Source organism: Triticum dicoccoides, chromosome 6A (genome assembly GCF_002162155.2).
Source record: "Triticum dicoccoides isolate Atlit2015 ecotype Zavitan chromosome 6A, WEW_v2.0, whole genome shotgun sequence".
Taxonomy (NCBI): Eukaryota; Viridiplantae; Streptophyta; class Magnoliopsida; order Poales; family Poaceae; genus Triticum; species Triticum dicoccoides.
The window spans coordinates 93,340,258-93,356,148 of NC_041390.1; the positions used below are offsets into that span (position 1 = coordinate 93,340,258).

General features: G+C 46.1%; 2 protein-coding genes across 3 annotated transcripts in view; one reads left to right on the top strand and one right to left on the bottom strand.

The window, feature by feature from the left end:
* Positions 1-4,783, top strand: part of LOC119315248 (pathogenesis-related homeodomain protein-like) — an 8,924-nt gene extending 4,141 nt beyond the window's left edge. The window contains exons 6-11 of one of the 2 annotated variants that reach the window (XM_037589915.1): positions 67-417; positions 879-1,112; positions 2,295-2,384; positions 2,751-2,801; positions 3,696-3,944; positions 4,078-4,783. In XM_037589915.1, the coding sequence (XP_037445812.1) occupies positions 67-417; positions 879-1,112; positions 2,295-2,384; positions 2,751-2,801; positions 3,696-3,944; positions 4,078-4,563 (1,461 nt within the window). In that variant the 3' untranslated portion in view covers positions 4,564-4,783. The remainder of the gene's footprint in view (positions 1-66; positions 418-878; positions 1,113-2,294; positions 2,385-2,750; positions 2,802-3,695; positions 3,945-4,077) is intronic. The other variant, XM_037589916.1, reaches the window with a different exon arrangement.
* A 6,513-nt stretch (positions 4,784-11,296) lies between these two features.
* LOC119315701 (protein CHROMATIN REMODELING 24-like) overlaps positions 11,297-15,891 on the bottom strand; it is a 6,322-nt gene continuing 1,727 nt past the window's right edge. Inside the window, exons 3-16 of the mRNA XM_037590220.1 lie at positions 15,417-15,472; positions 15,238-15,328; positions 14,660-14,797; positions 14,493-14,570; positions 13,803-14,012; positions 13,642-13,713; positions 12,912-12,995; positions 12,697-12,815; positions 12,480-12,591; positions 12,297-12,365; positions 12,099-12,193; positions 11,669-11,797; positions 11,453-11,573; positions 11,297-11,365 (exon numbers count right to left, since the gene is read on the bottom strand). Of these exons, the coding sequence (XP_037446117.1) occupies positions 11,297-11,365; positions 11,453-11,573; positions 11,669-11,797; positions 12,099-12,193; positions 12,297-12,365; positions 12,480-12,591; positions 12,697-12,815; positions 12,912-12,995; positions 13,642-13,713; positions 13,803-14,012; positions 14,493-14,570; positions 14,660-14,797; positions 15,238-15,328; positions 15,417-15,472 (1,443 nt within the window). The remainder of the gene's footprint in view (positions 11,366-11,452; positions 11,574-11,668; positions 11,798-12,098; positions 12,194-12,296; positions 12,366-12,479; positions 12,592-12,696; positions 12,816-12,911; positions 12,996-13,641; positions 13,714-13,802; positions 14,013-14,492; positions 14,571-14,659; positions 14,798-15,237; positions 15,329-15,416; positions 15,473-15,891) is intronic.

Genomic DNA, 15,891 nt, shown 5'->3' on the forward strand with positions numbered 1-15,891 from the left:
CTTTTATCGTTTTTACATTGAAGGATGTTATCCTATTCAGACAATGTTGACATTAGCTTTCTATAGGACATTTTTAAGGAAGCAACTAAACAGATGGACTCTGAGGATGGACTAGGAGAGGATTGGTTATCTGAGTATTCAGGTGATGAGGACTATGACCCTGAAGAAAATGACTTCACAAGCAGCAGCCTGGATAGTGGTGAAGAAAGTATATCTGATCAGTCCAATTGTTCAGGAAGTCCGCTTTATTCTCCAAACGATGATATTCCAGGCTTTATATCAGCAGATTTCACTGATGCGGAAGGATTCTACCACACCAATTCAAATTTAGGAATTGATTCTGATGATGATGATGTTGCCGAGATGCTTACCTACCAAAGGCCAAAGAGAGAGGTTGATTATAAAAGACTTAATGAGGTGTATTTTGCTAAGCAGAATATTTTCTTATACTTGCAATTCAAGGAACTGCATTTTGAATTGAGGGAAAACTTTGTTTTTGCCACTCTAGCTTTTGCCCACTTATGCCACTCTAAAATTTAACATTTTACTTTTGTCACTCTTAGATGTTGACAATATATCAATTTTGCCATTCAGTGGCAAAAGCAAAATTTTCAGAGTGGCAATTGTGCTACATTGCAAAACCTAAGAGTGGCAAAAGTGAAATGAAAAATTATCGTTTTTGCCACTGAATGGCATTTGTGATGTATTGTCAAAAGCTAAGAGTGGCAAAAGTGAGATGTCAAATTCTAGAGTGGCATAAGCAAAGTGGGCAAAAACTAGAGTGGCAAAAACAAAGTTTTCTCTTTTGAATTAGCTATGTGTTGTGTGTTAGTTGCACCTTGAGTAAGTTACTCATAAGCATTACGTTGGTTCAACAGGTTGGGGCTTTAACTGCTTTTCACCCTTCACAGGAAATGTTTGGAAAGCTGACTGAGAATGAAAAGCAGAGTGAAGATGAAGATTGGGGTACTAATAATAGGAGAAAGAAAAGAAGAGTGGATTCAGCTGGTGTTGGAGTTAAGTCTGCCGAGGGTTCCTTAGATGTAAAATCGAATGAGAAAGCCCAACCGCAGAGGAGAAAACTCTTCAGAATTCCACCTGAGGCAGTTCAGGTAAACAGTGATAGTAATAATTACCCCCCCCCCCCTCCGCGTGATGAATGGCTGGAGCTCTGCCTTTTAATTAAGATACGAGCACCTCAAATTTGGGGCAAAACGGTAAAAAGAACCCGTGCATGGTGTGGACTACTCCCAAAAGGAGAACAGACAACAACAACCACCACATTCTGATCAAGACATCATTGGCCGTCGTATAGGCGAAACTTCTCCCTCCACATGACGACACACAGATAGCACACTGTCTAATTGCCCACATGCGTGCGCCCAAGTTCCTATCCATTGCCCTTGCTGTGGAGGGACGGGATGGAGTGCAGCCTCATCTTCAGGAGGTGGGCTTGAGGGAGGTGGTTCCGCTGCCTCGAGCGCATCCACAATGTGAGCTCGTGTCGCACAAGGGCACAAAGTGGGATCTAATCTGTTACCAGTCACCTCCGCAATCTCGTGCACCTCCCTCGAGCCCACCTCTTGTGCTGCGCTCCCTTTCGTCCCTCCACAGAAGGGGGGTTGGATGCTTGCCTATATGATCACTGATGGTGTCCTGATCAGATGCGCCCAAGTGGTTGTTATTAAACTTTTTGGGTGTAGTCTGCATGCCCGTGTAAGGGTTTTTACTGGTCTGCCCAAAAACTGGTATTTTTATCAATTTTTTTATTCTTAATTTAATTAATAATTAATAGTCAGAAAAAAAATCCGAAGAACAAATTTTTATACTGATTTTTAACATTGGCAGAGGCCGCCGAAATTGTAAAGAAATTAGAATGCAGTTCATGCTATAGCATGTAAAGCTTTTCATTCAAAACTTTGACCAACTCTAGCCTACACAAAAATTAGTCGAGTTAACAGTCTTGCAGTTTAAAGTATATTTTGTTCTGCTGGCCATAGATGGTCTCAATTTTTGGTTGATGTTTTCCATGTCCACATGTATAGCATGAACTACATCATGTATAGCATGAACTAAATCCATCGGAAGAAAAATCATAAATCTCGAAAACTTTGGGGTGCCTCTACCGACAACGTGTGCACACACGCATTTTCATATAATCTGCACTCTTACTGTTGACTATAACGAGATTCCTCTTTGGGTTTATTGTGCTTGTAACTGTGGATATGTGTTCTTCACATCAGGTTCAGTCTTGCTTACCACATTCTAATATCCTCTTCATGTTGCTAAACTAGGTACTGCGCAAATCTTTTGCTGAAAGTGAGCTTCCATCCCGGGAGGTGAAAGAGAATCTCTCAACAGAATTGGGTATTTCTTTTGAAAAGGTGAGTAATGTTGGATTGAATAAATTTCACAGCTGTGTATTACTGATTACAGCTTACTGGCACATGCTTATTGACATGCGTATCTCATTCTGCTAGTCAATCACCTACACATGCTTATTGACATGTGTATCTCATATTCTCATTCTGCTAGTCAATCACCCTTTGACACTGACTGGGCCATACATCACATCTTCTTTAAAAAATAAATATAGTATATTATAATCACTACTCATATCAGTAAGGTCAGATTCATAGTATAGTTGGTACTCTTTCGTCTCTTATAAAATATCATAAACGTAGCATATTTGAAGTAGAGAAGTATAACCTGAAAAAAGAGTCACTAACCAATGTCTGATCCATTTACAGATTGACAAGTGGTTCAAAAATACAAGGTGTGCTGCTCTCAGAGATCGGAAGGCATGCATTTCTATCTCATAACTATTCATACTCGTATTTTTGTTGAGTCTTTAGCATGTGTTTGCATTCTCACGTGGTCTCCCGTGTTCAATTCTGGATATTGCTTACTTTTCTTATTTCCGTTTGCTATATTGCAAACATTCAGCTGTCACCTAAATGGAAAGTACTAAACAGAGATTTTATTTTTCAATTTTCTACCCTGAACTATGGCAAAAGTTCAGGGTTGGGAAGGTTCTTTTTTCCAACCTTGGACTGTATAACTGTCTGAAATGCAACCAAACAGTCCACTCTTCCCTCTCAAGTAATTTTGACTTTGACTGACGACCTCAATGCCATGTTGCTGCCACGCCATCAGATACCATTCTTTTTCTTTGTTTCAGCCAATTTTTTCTGTGAAAATTTTCTATTGAGATGATAGTTTTTTTAGATTGTTTTCTGGGTGTTTTTTATTGTTCATGGCAGCAACATGACAGTGACATCCATGTCATCCCAACTCCTTGTGAAACCAGCCAAAGTCGAGAAGTGGACTATTTCAGTAGTTTGAGGTTACAATTCAAACGGTTTTAGAGTTCAAGGTGGAAAAGTGAATTTCCAAGGGTGTAGGGTTAAAAAGTGAACTTTTTGAAGGTTTCATTCCATACTTGAATCTTTGGTTTCTATAACTGCACAAATGACAAATTATCACTTTCGATGGATTTAGCTACAGAAGTACATATGGTATAGACTGAACTATCTTCAAGTACTGCGCTCCTTCGTCACAGCATATGTTTCAATTCCATTCCATGTGTAGAACTTTAAGAATAAACTACACCAGTTTCAGTTTTTTTCTTTAGGTATACGTTGTGGTCAAAAATTTTCAACACACAGTTTGCATAACACTAGTGCTGTCTGCAGGCTGAAGGAAATAGTCGTGTTGCTGGTCCCAGCAAAAGATCGAAACAGAGTGCAGGGAAATCTGGAAGTTTAGGCAAGATTGATTCAGTGGACAATTCATATCTTCTTCCCATGCCTGAAATCATCAGTGTACCTACACATCCACAAGGGATTCCTGAGAGGAAGCCCGAATCAACTAGTAGAACTGTGAGGAGGCGGGTACACGATAAAGGAGCTCCCTTGTGTCCGCCCGCGCCCGCCGAAGTCAAGGTACAAAGACAAAAGTTTGATTGTTTATCTTGGGTAATTTGCAGATCTAATATGAACTAATAATGACCTCCACCTGGAATAATCTACTCTGATTAGATTTGTTCAACTGAGTGTACTCCTAACGTGTTTGCAGGAGAGCACATCACCTACAACCAAGCCTGGCTTGAATCCTAGCCATGTAGCTGATCGCATCATCAACACCGAGCATAGAGCTGCTTCTCGGGAGGATCCAGTGGCCTTCTCGGATGACCCTTTCTTCGATGCGATCCTATCATATCCCACCATCAACACCAACGACAGAGCTGTTTCTCGGGAGGATCCGGTGGCCTTCTCGGACGATCCTTTCCTGGACGTGATGCTAGCAAACCGTGACATCTATACCGAGGAGAGAGCCGCTTCTCACGAGGACGTGAGGCGGCCTTCCAGCGACCAGCCTTTCTTGGATGTGATCCAGAACGTGTGCGGGCTCGAGCATAGGCTGCAGAGACTCAAGGGGGACATGCTATCATCAGCAGCAGCACCAGGCGGCGCTGGAACCGCGGAGCGTGACTTGCAGAACCAACTAGTGGTTCTCGTGCCGACTGCCGAGCTGAAGGACAAATCACAGCCTAGCATCTGAAATTCTGATACTCCATTTGCGCGTTGTCGATAGGAGTTATTAAAACATATAGAAGAAATAGTGTAGAGAAGGAGAAGAAAAGAAAAGTAGTGGCTCCAGTCTAGGGTTCTAGCGGACAAGGGGCTCAACAGTGGTCGTTACTGTGTGTCACATTAAATTGCGTCGTCGGTGTTACTAGTATACAAGGGCAGTTGTTACTGGTCTTAATGGGTTTGAGTTATATACCGTTTGGGGTTCAAAATGTTTTGGATTAGAACCATGTCGATGTGCAAACTTTTGGTAACCTCAATTCTCTTTTTTTTCCATTTCAATTTTTTTAGAAAACTCAGTTTTACCTGCAAGTGAAAAATCTGTAGATTCAGTTACCGTTATTGCTACTGAGCTCTTTCGTGCAGCTCAAACAGCAGCCAAGCGCATCTTGTAGCGCTGGGTTTCTTGATAGTGCTTGAGGGTTCACGTCCTTTTTTTAGTGCCATTTTTTGTTCATGGGAAGTAACTAGGACATTAGCAATTTGATCGGGAAAGGGTGAACTCAAGACAGTTCCAGCTGACCAAGCTCCCAACCATCGGACGTATGCTGCAGTCTCACTGCACTCTGACCCCCCGTCAAGAAGAGTCCTTGCTGCTGATAGTGTCGCTGCAAACGGCGCCGGCCCTTGAACAAATTTTGGCCACAATCACGCAATGACCAAGGCGCCATCGCTCTCTGTCAATCCACCGCCTCAGGAAGATCGATCTCCAATATCTCGTGGATAAGGCTGCGGGGAAGCTCACCGCTTTAGTTCATCCTGTGAGCACCATTTGTGTCTTCGCGAAGATTGAGAGGGCCTTCCTCTGACCCCATCCATCCACTATCATTGTCCTCTTTGTAGAAAATAGGTGCAACTCACGATATATTCATCGGGTGCGTATGCACATATATATATATAGGTACAAAGGGAGTCTAGACCTCAACTATACAAGAAAGGAGGTAGACTTGTTGTACAAGAAACACACATGCAATATACATCTCAACACCCCCTGCAGTCGAAGCGTCGCTACGGCCGACGCAAAGGCGAACGAAACTCCTCAAAAGGGGCCGTGGGCAACCCCTTGGTCATGATGTCCGCAAACTGTTAGGAAGTAGGGACGTGAAGAACTCGAACATGACCAAGAGCTACCTGTTCCCGAACGAAGTGAATATCCAGCTCAATGTGTTTGGTGCGACGATGATGAACCGGGTTGGCGGAGAGGTAAACCGCGGAGACATTGTCGCAGTAGACAATCGTGGCCTTGTCGACAGGACAAGAGACCTCATGAAGAAGTTGGCGAAGCCAGGAGCACTCTGCAACAACGTTAGCCACCGCTTGATACTCTGCCTCAACGCTGGAGCGAGAAACAGTGGGCTGTCGTTTAGACGACCAAGAGATCAAGGATGGTCCAAGATAAACACAATACCCCGAGGTGGAACGTTGCGTATCGGGGCAGCCGGCCCAGTCAGCATCAGAGTAGGCGGTGATGTCCATAGCAGTCGAGGCATGAAGCGTCAAGCCGAGATCCATGGTGCCGCGGATGTAACGGAGAACCCGTTTGACCGCGGTCCAGTGAGCATCACGAGGAGCATGCATGTGTAAGCAGACCTGCTGGACAGCATACTGAAGCTCCGGTCGGGTCAGCGTGAGATACTGAAGAGCGCCCACAATAGACCGATAAAATGAGGCATCTGGAGCAGGGGAGCCGTCGGTGGCAGAGAGCTTGGCTTTCGTGTCGACAGGTGTAGACGCGGGTTTGCAATTAAGCATCCCAGCGCGATCAAGAAGCTCATGAGCATACTTCCGCTGATGAAGAAAGAAGCCATCCGCACGGCGAGCAACCTCGATGCCGAGGAAGTAGTGCAGAGGACCCAAGTCCTTAATGGCAAACTCAGCACGAAGACGATTGGTAAGCTGTCGAAGAAGAGCACTAGAGCAAGCTGTCATGATGATATCGTCGACATAGAGCAGCAGGTAGGCGGTAGCATCATCGTGTTGGTATATGAACAGCGAAGCATCGAAGCATGTGGAGCGGAAGCCGAGCTGACAGAGGAACGCTGCGATGCGCTGGTACCAAGCGCGGGGAGCCTGTTTGAGCCCATATAGGGAACGGGAAAGCAGGCAAACATGCTCCGGATGAGTGGCGTCGACGAATCCCGTCGGCTGCTGACAATACACCTGCTCCTCGAGATGACCATGGAGGAATGCGTTGGAGACGTCCATCTGGTGCACCGGCCATGCGCGAGATACTGCAAGCTGAAGGACAGTGCGAATCGTCCCGGGCTTGACAACCGGGGCGAATGATCTGTGAAATCAATGCCAGCACGTTGTCGGAAGCCTCGGACCACCCAACGAGCTTTGTAGCGATCGCGTGTGCCGTCGGGGTGAAACTTGTGCTTAAACACCCACTTCCCGGTAATGATGTTGGCGTGCCGGGGACGAGGAACAAGTTGCCAAGTTGCGTTGCGCTGCAATGCCTCAAATTCCTCCTTCATCGCTGCGTACCAAAGTGGATCACGAAGAGCCATACGAGCGGAGGTCGGAAGAGGCGACAGAGCCATCGTGGAGGCTGGACAGGCATACTCGTCGGTGGAGTAACGAAGACTCGGCCGATGAACCCTCATGCGGGCACGAGTGGTAGGGCCGGCGGGCTGTAGGACAGCGGCCGGGGCTGCAGGAGCCGAGGGCGACCCAGGCGCGACGCTAGAAGATGGCGCGCCGGGCATCTGCCTCGGTGAGGGTGTCGATGAAGAGGAGGCCGGCGATCCCGGCGAAGCAGCTGGTGAGCCCGGCGTGGTCGGTGAAGAAGCCGGCATGCCCGACGAGCCTGACGAAGAGGCCGGGGAGCCCAGCAAAGAGGCCGGCGTGGCCGACGAATCCAGCGAGGCCGGCGTGGCCGGCGAGGAGACCGGTGTGCCCAGCGCGCCAGGCAAGGGAGCTGGCGAGGCCGGCGGTGCAGGGCCCAGTGCAGCACGGCGGCGAGAGGTGCCAGGCAAGGCGGGATCATCTCCTGCAGGTGGCGCCATCAACTGTTCCTATGCAAAAGGAAAACAATGTTCGTCGAAGTAAACATGCCGAGAGGTGATGACACGGTGAGACACCGGATCATAACATCGGTAGCCTTTAGTGTTAGCCGGGTAACCAAGAAAGACACAAGGCAAGGAGCGAGGAGCAAGTTTGTGAGGAGTGGTGGCGGCTATACTAGGGAAACAGAGGCATCCGAAGATGCGGAGACCATCGTAAGAGGGAGGTGAACCGAAGAGAAGATGGTGAGGTGTATAATTCCAACGGACACGACAAGGACGAAGGTTAACAAGAAGTGTGGCGGTAGCAAGGGCATCCGGCCAAAACCGGGGTGGCATGTAGGCATGGAACAGAAGAGTGCAGACACAATCATTAAGAGTACGAAGGACTCGTTCTGCCCGGCCATTTTGTTGGTAGGCATGGAACAGAAGAGTGCGGACACAATCATTAAGAGTACGAAGGACTCGTTCTAACCGGAAGATAGTGCCGTGGTTGGAGAGAAGTGTACGGATGGTGAGGTTGTCAAATTCCTTCCCGTTGTCGGTTTGAAGAGCAAGTATGGGACGACCAAATTGTGTAGACACATAGGAATAAAAGGCTAGGAGAGTGGCGGGAACGTCGGATTTCCTACGAAGCGGAAAGGTCCACACAAAGTGAGAATAGTCATCGAGAATAACAAGATAATAGAGAAAACCAGAATTACTTGTGATAGGTGACGTCCATTCATCGTTATGAATTAATTCAAAAGGAAAAGATGCAACTGTCGAAGAGGAACTAAACGGGAGTCTAACATGTTTGCCCATGCGGCATGCTTGACAAGAATGAGCATCCGCTTTATTACATGAAAAAGAAAAATCCTTGACTATGTTACGAAGTGCGGTGGAGCTAGGATGGCCGAGACGGGCGTGCCAAAGATCAACGCCGGTGGAGAGAGCAAGAGGTCCAGCATGCGAAGATGATGAAGGCTGGACTGGGTACATGTCGCCGGGACTGTCACATCGGTGAAGAACCATCCGGGTACGGGCGTCCTTAACAGAAAACCCAACCTCGTCAAATTCGACAGTTACAGAGTTATCACGAGAAAGATTACGAACAGAGACTAAATTCTGAATAAGGTGAGGAGATACAAGCACATTATTAAGAGACAATGGCCGAGACTGGGAAGGAAAGGGAGTAGAGCCAACATGAGTAATGGGGAGACCAGCGCCGTTACCGACGATGATACGGGAAGAAGTATGAACAGGAGACGCGGAGGAGAGGTTACCCGGGTAGGCTGCCATATGAGATGATGCACCGGTGTTCATGAACCAGTCACCGCCGCCGGTATAGGAGCCGGGCGGAGGCGTGTACTGCAGCGCTGAGAGCAGGGCCGGGTCGTAGGAGACCGGCGGGACCGGCGGTGGGTAGCCAGTGAACCCCGTCACCCCCCACTAGGGTTCGGCGCACCATAGCCGAACGATGCAGGGTAGGGGGGAGGCGGTTGGGTAGCAGCGCCGGGCTGAGGAGCCGCGTAGAAAGCCTGGTGCGTCGCCGGCCGAGGCCCGAGAAGACCCGGGAGTGGAGCACGAGGAACTGGCATCGTGTAAGCATGCACAACCCCAGTCCAGGGGTTGTGGCCAGTACCCCAGGGCGGCGAAGGAAACTGTTGCTGCTGCCCACCGGTGCGCTGCTGTCCGCCGCCGTTGTTGTTGCGGTTGCCACGACCACGGCGGCCACCACGGCCGCGGCGATCGCCCTGGTTGGGCTGCTGTGGTGGAGGCGGCGGGGCAGGCACGGAAGGCCGAGGCGGGAAGGCACCATACCCGCCCGCGCCAGCCGATGCTGGAGGCAGCGGCGGACGAGGCTGTTGCGGGTGCGGGGCGCCATGGCCCCCGGCGGGAGGGGTTGAAGAAGACCCGCCGTGGGAGAAGCCAGCGGCGAAGGCGGTGTGGACCGCGCGAGCCCGCAGATTCTTCAAGCGACGCTCCTCGAGGCGAAGGTAGGCCACCGCCCGTTCATAAGTAGGGTTAGCCATAAGAGTAAGATTGGATGCGGCATTACCGAGATCTTCGTTGAGGCCGGCGGTGAGGGTGGAGAGGAGGAGCTCGTCCCCAACCTTGAAGCCAACGTCGTTGAGCTCGTCGGAGAGGGTCTTGAGGCGCATGCAGTAGGCATCAATGGAAGAGTCGTTTTGGTGACAACCAAAAAACTCCTGCTGCAAGAAGACGATCCGTTGGAGCTTGTTGACGGTGAAGAGGCCGATGATCTTGGTCCACACCGTGTAGGCATCGTCCCCGTCGCGAACAACGGTGTGGAAGATGTCCTTCGACACAGTGAGAAAAAGCCACCGGATGATGATGGCGTCAACTGCCATCCAATCCTCATCGCGACGCATGGCGAGGAAGTCGGTGTTGCCGTCGATGTGATCACGGAGATTGTACTCACGGAAGAGGAGGTTAAAGTAGGTTTTCCAAGCATAAAAATTGGCCTCCGTGTGAGAAAGCTTGATTGGGACGCGATCGAAGATCGGGACGTCACGGATGTACGCCGGGTCGGGGAGGGAACCAGCCTCGGAGGAGGAGGCGAACGGGTTGCTGCGGTGGGAGCGGGTGGAGTGAGACATGGCAGCGGCAACGGTGGTTGGGCTGGGCGCGGGTGAGGTTTAGGGTTTTGGAGGGGAGCGGCGCGGCTGAGAGATGAGCAGCAACGCGATGGGGTTTCTGTGAGGGAGGCGAGGCGCGGCTAGGAGGAGGGAGCGGCGCAGCAGGAGGGGAGCGTGAGGTGCGGCGCGCGGGGATCAGGGCAGCGGCGCTGAAGGGAGGGCGCGGCGGCAGCGGAGATCAGCGGCGCGGGAGGAGGGAAGGCGCGGCGGCAGGCTAGGGTTGCGGCGCGCGAGGGACCGTGTTAGGCTGATACCGTGTAGAAAATAGGTGCAACTCACGATATATTCATCGGGTGCGTATGCACGTGTATATATAGGTACAAGGGGAGTCTAGACCTCAACTATACAAGGAAGGAGGTAGACTTATTGTATAAGAAACACACATGCAATATACATCTCAACACTCTTGTACCAAATTTGTCTCTTCTCTTTCTTTTTTCTTCTTTGACTTGGTGTGCCATTTAACTACACAGGATTGTTTTGTTGTTACTTTGCATGCCTCTGATTAGTTAGTAGGATTTGTCATGTATGGCACGACATATATATGTTCTTCGTATCTCTTGAGTCCTCGTCTTCTTTCCAATTCCGTTCTTCTTTGGTGAAGCGTTTTCTCTCCCTGTCAGGACTTCTCCTCATTGTGAAACTCAAAAAACAATTATGAAAAGCACCAGTAGTATTCTCATGCACATCAACTTTGTGGAGACTTCGGTTCAAATACATTTGACTTGTACGAAAAAGATGACATCATGTTCAGAGGGTCGGGATGACCGCCCTCTGACACCTGCTACTTCCATTGGAAATCAATAACAACATTCAACCAGCATCCATGATGTTTCATACACTCATCCAGAACATAGAAAAGAGAAGCTGAACCAACAAACGTTGGATGCAGCCACTTACAGCCTCGGTAGAGTTCGACAGAACAAAAGACATAATAAAATTCAGCAAGCAGATGAACTACTTCGGTTGGTCATGAGCTAAGATGCAGCAGCCTGGTGAAGTGAGCATAATTAGCAGACCACTTTCTTGGATGGCGACGACGACGACGACTCGGCGATCACCGCCAGCTTTTGTCATCCAAACCATGTGTCCCGTCTCCACACTGAGGCAGGCTCGGCTCCAGCGTCTGCCAGCCACAATATGTACATTCTTCTCAGCTCATTACAGATAGGCGAAAGCACATAGCTCTTTTGCAGAACCGAAGGAGGCTTACCGTGCTCGCGAGGGTTTCCGACAGCCAGTTGATTTCTTCAGGGATATCTGAATCTGTGTTCTTGCCTGCCAAGTGTGTTCTAGCAGTGACGCCCTCGACCTTCGGCTTACCATGGGCACCCCTACATGACGTAAACTCAAGTTTAGTGATAATCCACTTGATGGCTGCTAACAAAAGAATGACAAAATGTGGTGTGTTGGAGGCAGCAGCACTGACCTGCCCGGAGCATCGTTCTCACTCAACATCGGCAAGATTTCTGTTTCTGAAAATAGGAGGCTGTGATGGCTCACACCTGCTATTCCTTGCTTCTCCAGAAACTGGATGTGCTCCCGCAACGACTCGTCCCTGGAAGATACAGTACAGGCAAACAGATTAACTTCGCAGCAAAGGAGGTAGAGTTCATGCAAAAACTAGCTGTTACATTTTCCTTTGGGTACCCCATATCATCCTATCAAGAAGAACTAAAGCTTTCTGCGTCCCAAAATGCATGCGTAACACAACATTTTGGTGTCCATTTTCTGACTGATTTGTACCAGGTAATTATTAAAGCTATTTTTCATTTTATATCCATGTTAAAGTACATGGAGCCTCAGATAGTCGAGCGCTGATATCATCAGAATTAATGGAACAAAAGCAAATGTCTTACATGTCAAGCTGCTGTCCATGCTCTTCTTGCAGTTGTTTCTGCGTGAGGGAAACATCAAAACCTTGTTCCGGCATACTGAAAAGCTCCCAAAGGTCCTGAAGATGTGCACAAAGAATTAGCCGTACTATCCAGTAAAACATCCAGCAAGCAATGACAAGTGGATTATCACTAAACTTGAGTTTACGTCATGATACGTACGCTCTGGCTGAAGTAACGTCTCTGTTCTTTCTTCTCCGTGGCTGCCCTAAACAAACCACCCTTGAGGACCTGCAAAAAGGTATATACGATTCAAGGATGCGGAAGTATGGAACTTAAAGATAGAGCCTGGAGATGTCATTATGAAAAACATTGGAGTAAGAAAATTCTAGATCATATTTGAACCTGCGATTTATACATCTTTTCTTCGACAGTTGCAGAGGTCATTAAGCGGTACACAATCACTTCTTTGGTCTGTCCAATTCGATCAACCCAATCAACGCTCTGATTATCCGTACTGTAAAATGGAAGATCGTGTTATGGAATAAAAAAACTTGCAGTGACAAGCATTCATAAAAGCAAAAGGAATACACTTGTTAAGGACGTGCCAATGTTCGGATACCTTGGATTCCAAGCAGGATCGACTAGTATGACACGAGCTGCCTTGGTGAGTGTAAGTCCAAGACCACCGACCTTTGTGGTCAGTAAAAATATTTGACCTCCGTAGCCCTCTTGAAAATCCTGGATATGCAAATGCATAATACGTAAGCAACATAGCATATATAATTGAGTTCATTGCCTAACATAACATAGAAAAAGGGAAGTGAGAATAGGAACCTTCACAATCCTTTCCCTCTCGGAAATATCAGTGATGCCACCATCCATGCGAGAAAAGTCGTAGCCCTCTAATATTATAGCTTCCTTTTGCAATAATTGAATGTGTTACAACAGATGACAATCCACGTCTCAAAACTACTTTTTATGGTATACTGTAGTACATACTCAACGAAAATGGGAATGTATATTCTGATGCCAGCACTAGATCAGACATGCCAAAAGCCACCAGTCATGCTAAGATAATATTTTATCTCAAGTACTACTTGTCTATTGAACGGAACTTGAATGTGATATGCCTCTTCTGTTGCACACAAGTGTCTAAGACTCGACGTAACAGTAAGACGTGCACTTATTTTAACATCAGTATATTTTGTAAGCAGAAATTACCCATTTACTCTATTAACAGAGTTTATCATGTACTACCTCTGTAAACAAATACAAGACGTTTTAGAGACTTAACACAAGTCTCCAAAACGTCTTATATTTGTTTACAGAGGGAGTACGTGAATATACAAAAACAACAATATATACAAAATAGTACTATCTCCGTCCCGAAAAGCTTGTCTTAGATTATTTAGATATGGATGTATCTAACACTAAAACGTGTCTAGATACATCTGTACCTAGACAAATCTAAGACAAGCTTTTTGGGACCGAGTGAGTAGATCTAATTTGAATGTTATAGTATAACACAAAAACACGGCATGCACTCCAAGAATTGACAACAGACCTGAATAAGGTTTAGCATTTTACAAGTCTGAGAAAATATCAGAACATTGTGGCCCTCTTCAAGAAGATTCGGCTGCAACATCAACATTAACCATTTGAGTTTGCATAAAGAAATAGTTGGAGTACATTACTAACAACTAATATGCTTCAATGAATGCTTACCAACAAAGACAGGATAAAAGATAACTTGCATGAGACTTCCTGACTGAATTGTACTGCATCATCATCATGAGCCATATCTGCGAGGTTCATGGCCATTTTTTCAACCATCACTATATCCTGAGTACTAAAATCTCCATCCATGCCTTCCAAGATGTCCCCAGCAGCTCTCTGAGTGCATATCAGTGGGTGATCACATATTTTTTTCAATACCTGTTGAGGAAAAGGAAAAACGTGAAACGGACATAATTGCACAAAAGAATGTGCACAGAAGAATTCCTCAAAAATGTGCACAGAAAAACAAATGACAAATTAAGGCCATACAATTAGCAAATGCTGCCTCCCATACAACCTCCATTTTACTTTATAAGTGTATTTTTGGTTTAGCTCAGAGGTAACGGATAGGATTAATAGTAAGGGAACATTATTGTCTTAGAATAGTTAGTCAAGATGCAAGTTTAACAATAAATGATGAAGAGACTGAGAGATAAATGAGGGCAAGAGATAGAAAAAGTCATCATTTCTACAAGCATGCCTTATATTTTGATATAATATTGCAAACTCTTTTGAATCAGAGCAAGTATATGAATGAGCATACATAAGCAGAGCTAAAGGAGTAGATGACAGCAACAAGAGAACAAACAAAGTTCGACAAGATGGATGCAAAGAGAAGGCTTTGGAGCTTATGCTTACATTAAGAGCAGCCAAGGGATTTCCTTCCGATTCAAATTGAACTAGCTCACTGTTCAGAAAAGCTTCATATAGACGTCTCTGCACCCAAAAAACAGACAAATTGCAAAATTGTCATTCGCCCAATTACTCGACCAGTTTTGCATTAGCGACACCAAAATTTATAGTACCTGGCAATCTGTTAATTTCAGCCAGATAATTAGCTCATCCTTCTTTGGAAGCTTTTTATCATCTGTCAACCCAGTCTCAAGGGACACTTCACTTTTCATGCGTCGCAAGAAATTTGGCTTTATCCGTTCTCTTAATTCCTGTGAAACAAAGTTAATTATGAAAGAAGAATTATAATAGGTGTAAGTTCAGACGACTACAAGTAATTATCCAGATTCAGATGGCTTAATCTAAATGGCTTGCCCTCTCATGGTTCAACTAGAAGTCAACATTAGATAATGTGGAATTGAAATGCAGTTCAGTTAGAGAATTGCTTTCACATGTCAAACCAGAGACGAAAGTACTACTTAGCTAATATAGGAATACATTATGCACATCTTAGAGATCAGCATGTTGAGCTTGTAATTTCTCAACAAATCACAATGACAAAAAGTAATGGCATTGCACATGGTGGAATATATCAAACATGATCACCATTTATACAGTACTAAAATGCGGACATACCAAAAAGTAAGAAACAACGCTGACACACTAAAGTCTATCTGTCAATTGGACTCAAACACACAAAGATGACAGGTACCTTCGCTGCATTTGAGCGTATGTGCTTCTCTCGATTGCTTGCGGTCTTGTCATTTCCTCGACTGATAGGCCGTTGATACCTTGTTCTGAACCTCCCAAAATAGAGAAATAAATAGCACTACATGGTGCAAAGTAAAGCAGCATCACTAATGCAGGAAAACAAGGGAGTAAGTAAATTACTCTTCCTCATCACCCATGGCTTCCGGGCAACAGAAATTGAAAATCGCCCACATTTTCTACAAGAGTATGCATGCTTATTTGCATCAGTAATAGGAGGACAAAGCACATACTCCCTCCGTCCGCGAATAAGTGTACTTCTAGCTTTTGTCTTAAGTCAAAGTTTTGAAATTTTGACCAACCATATATAAAAAAGTGATAACATATATGACATCAAATTAATATATTATGAAAGTACATTTTAAAATAGATCTAGTGATATTAATTTAGTGTCATAAATGCTAGTATTTTTCCCTATAAAGTTGGTCAAAGTTTTAAAACTTTGACCTAGGACAAAAGCTAGAAGTACACTTATTGGTGGACGGAGGGAGTAGGAGCATGTAAAGTACGGGGTTTTAGAAATTTCAGCTAGGTGGTACCATCAAGCTTATTTTGAAATCTTTTTTTTGCGGGTAAAGCTTATTTTAAAATCAACAGG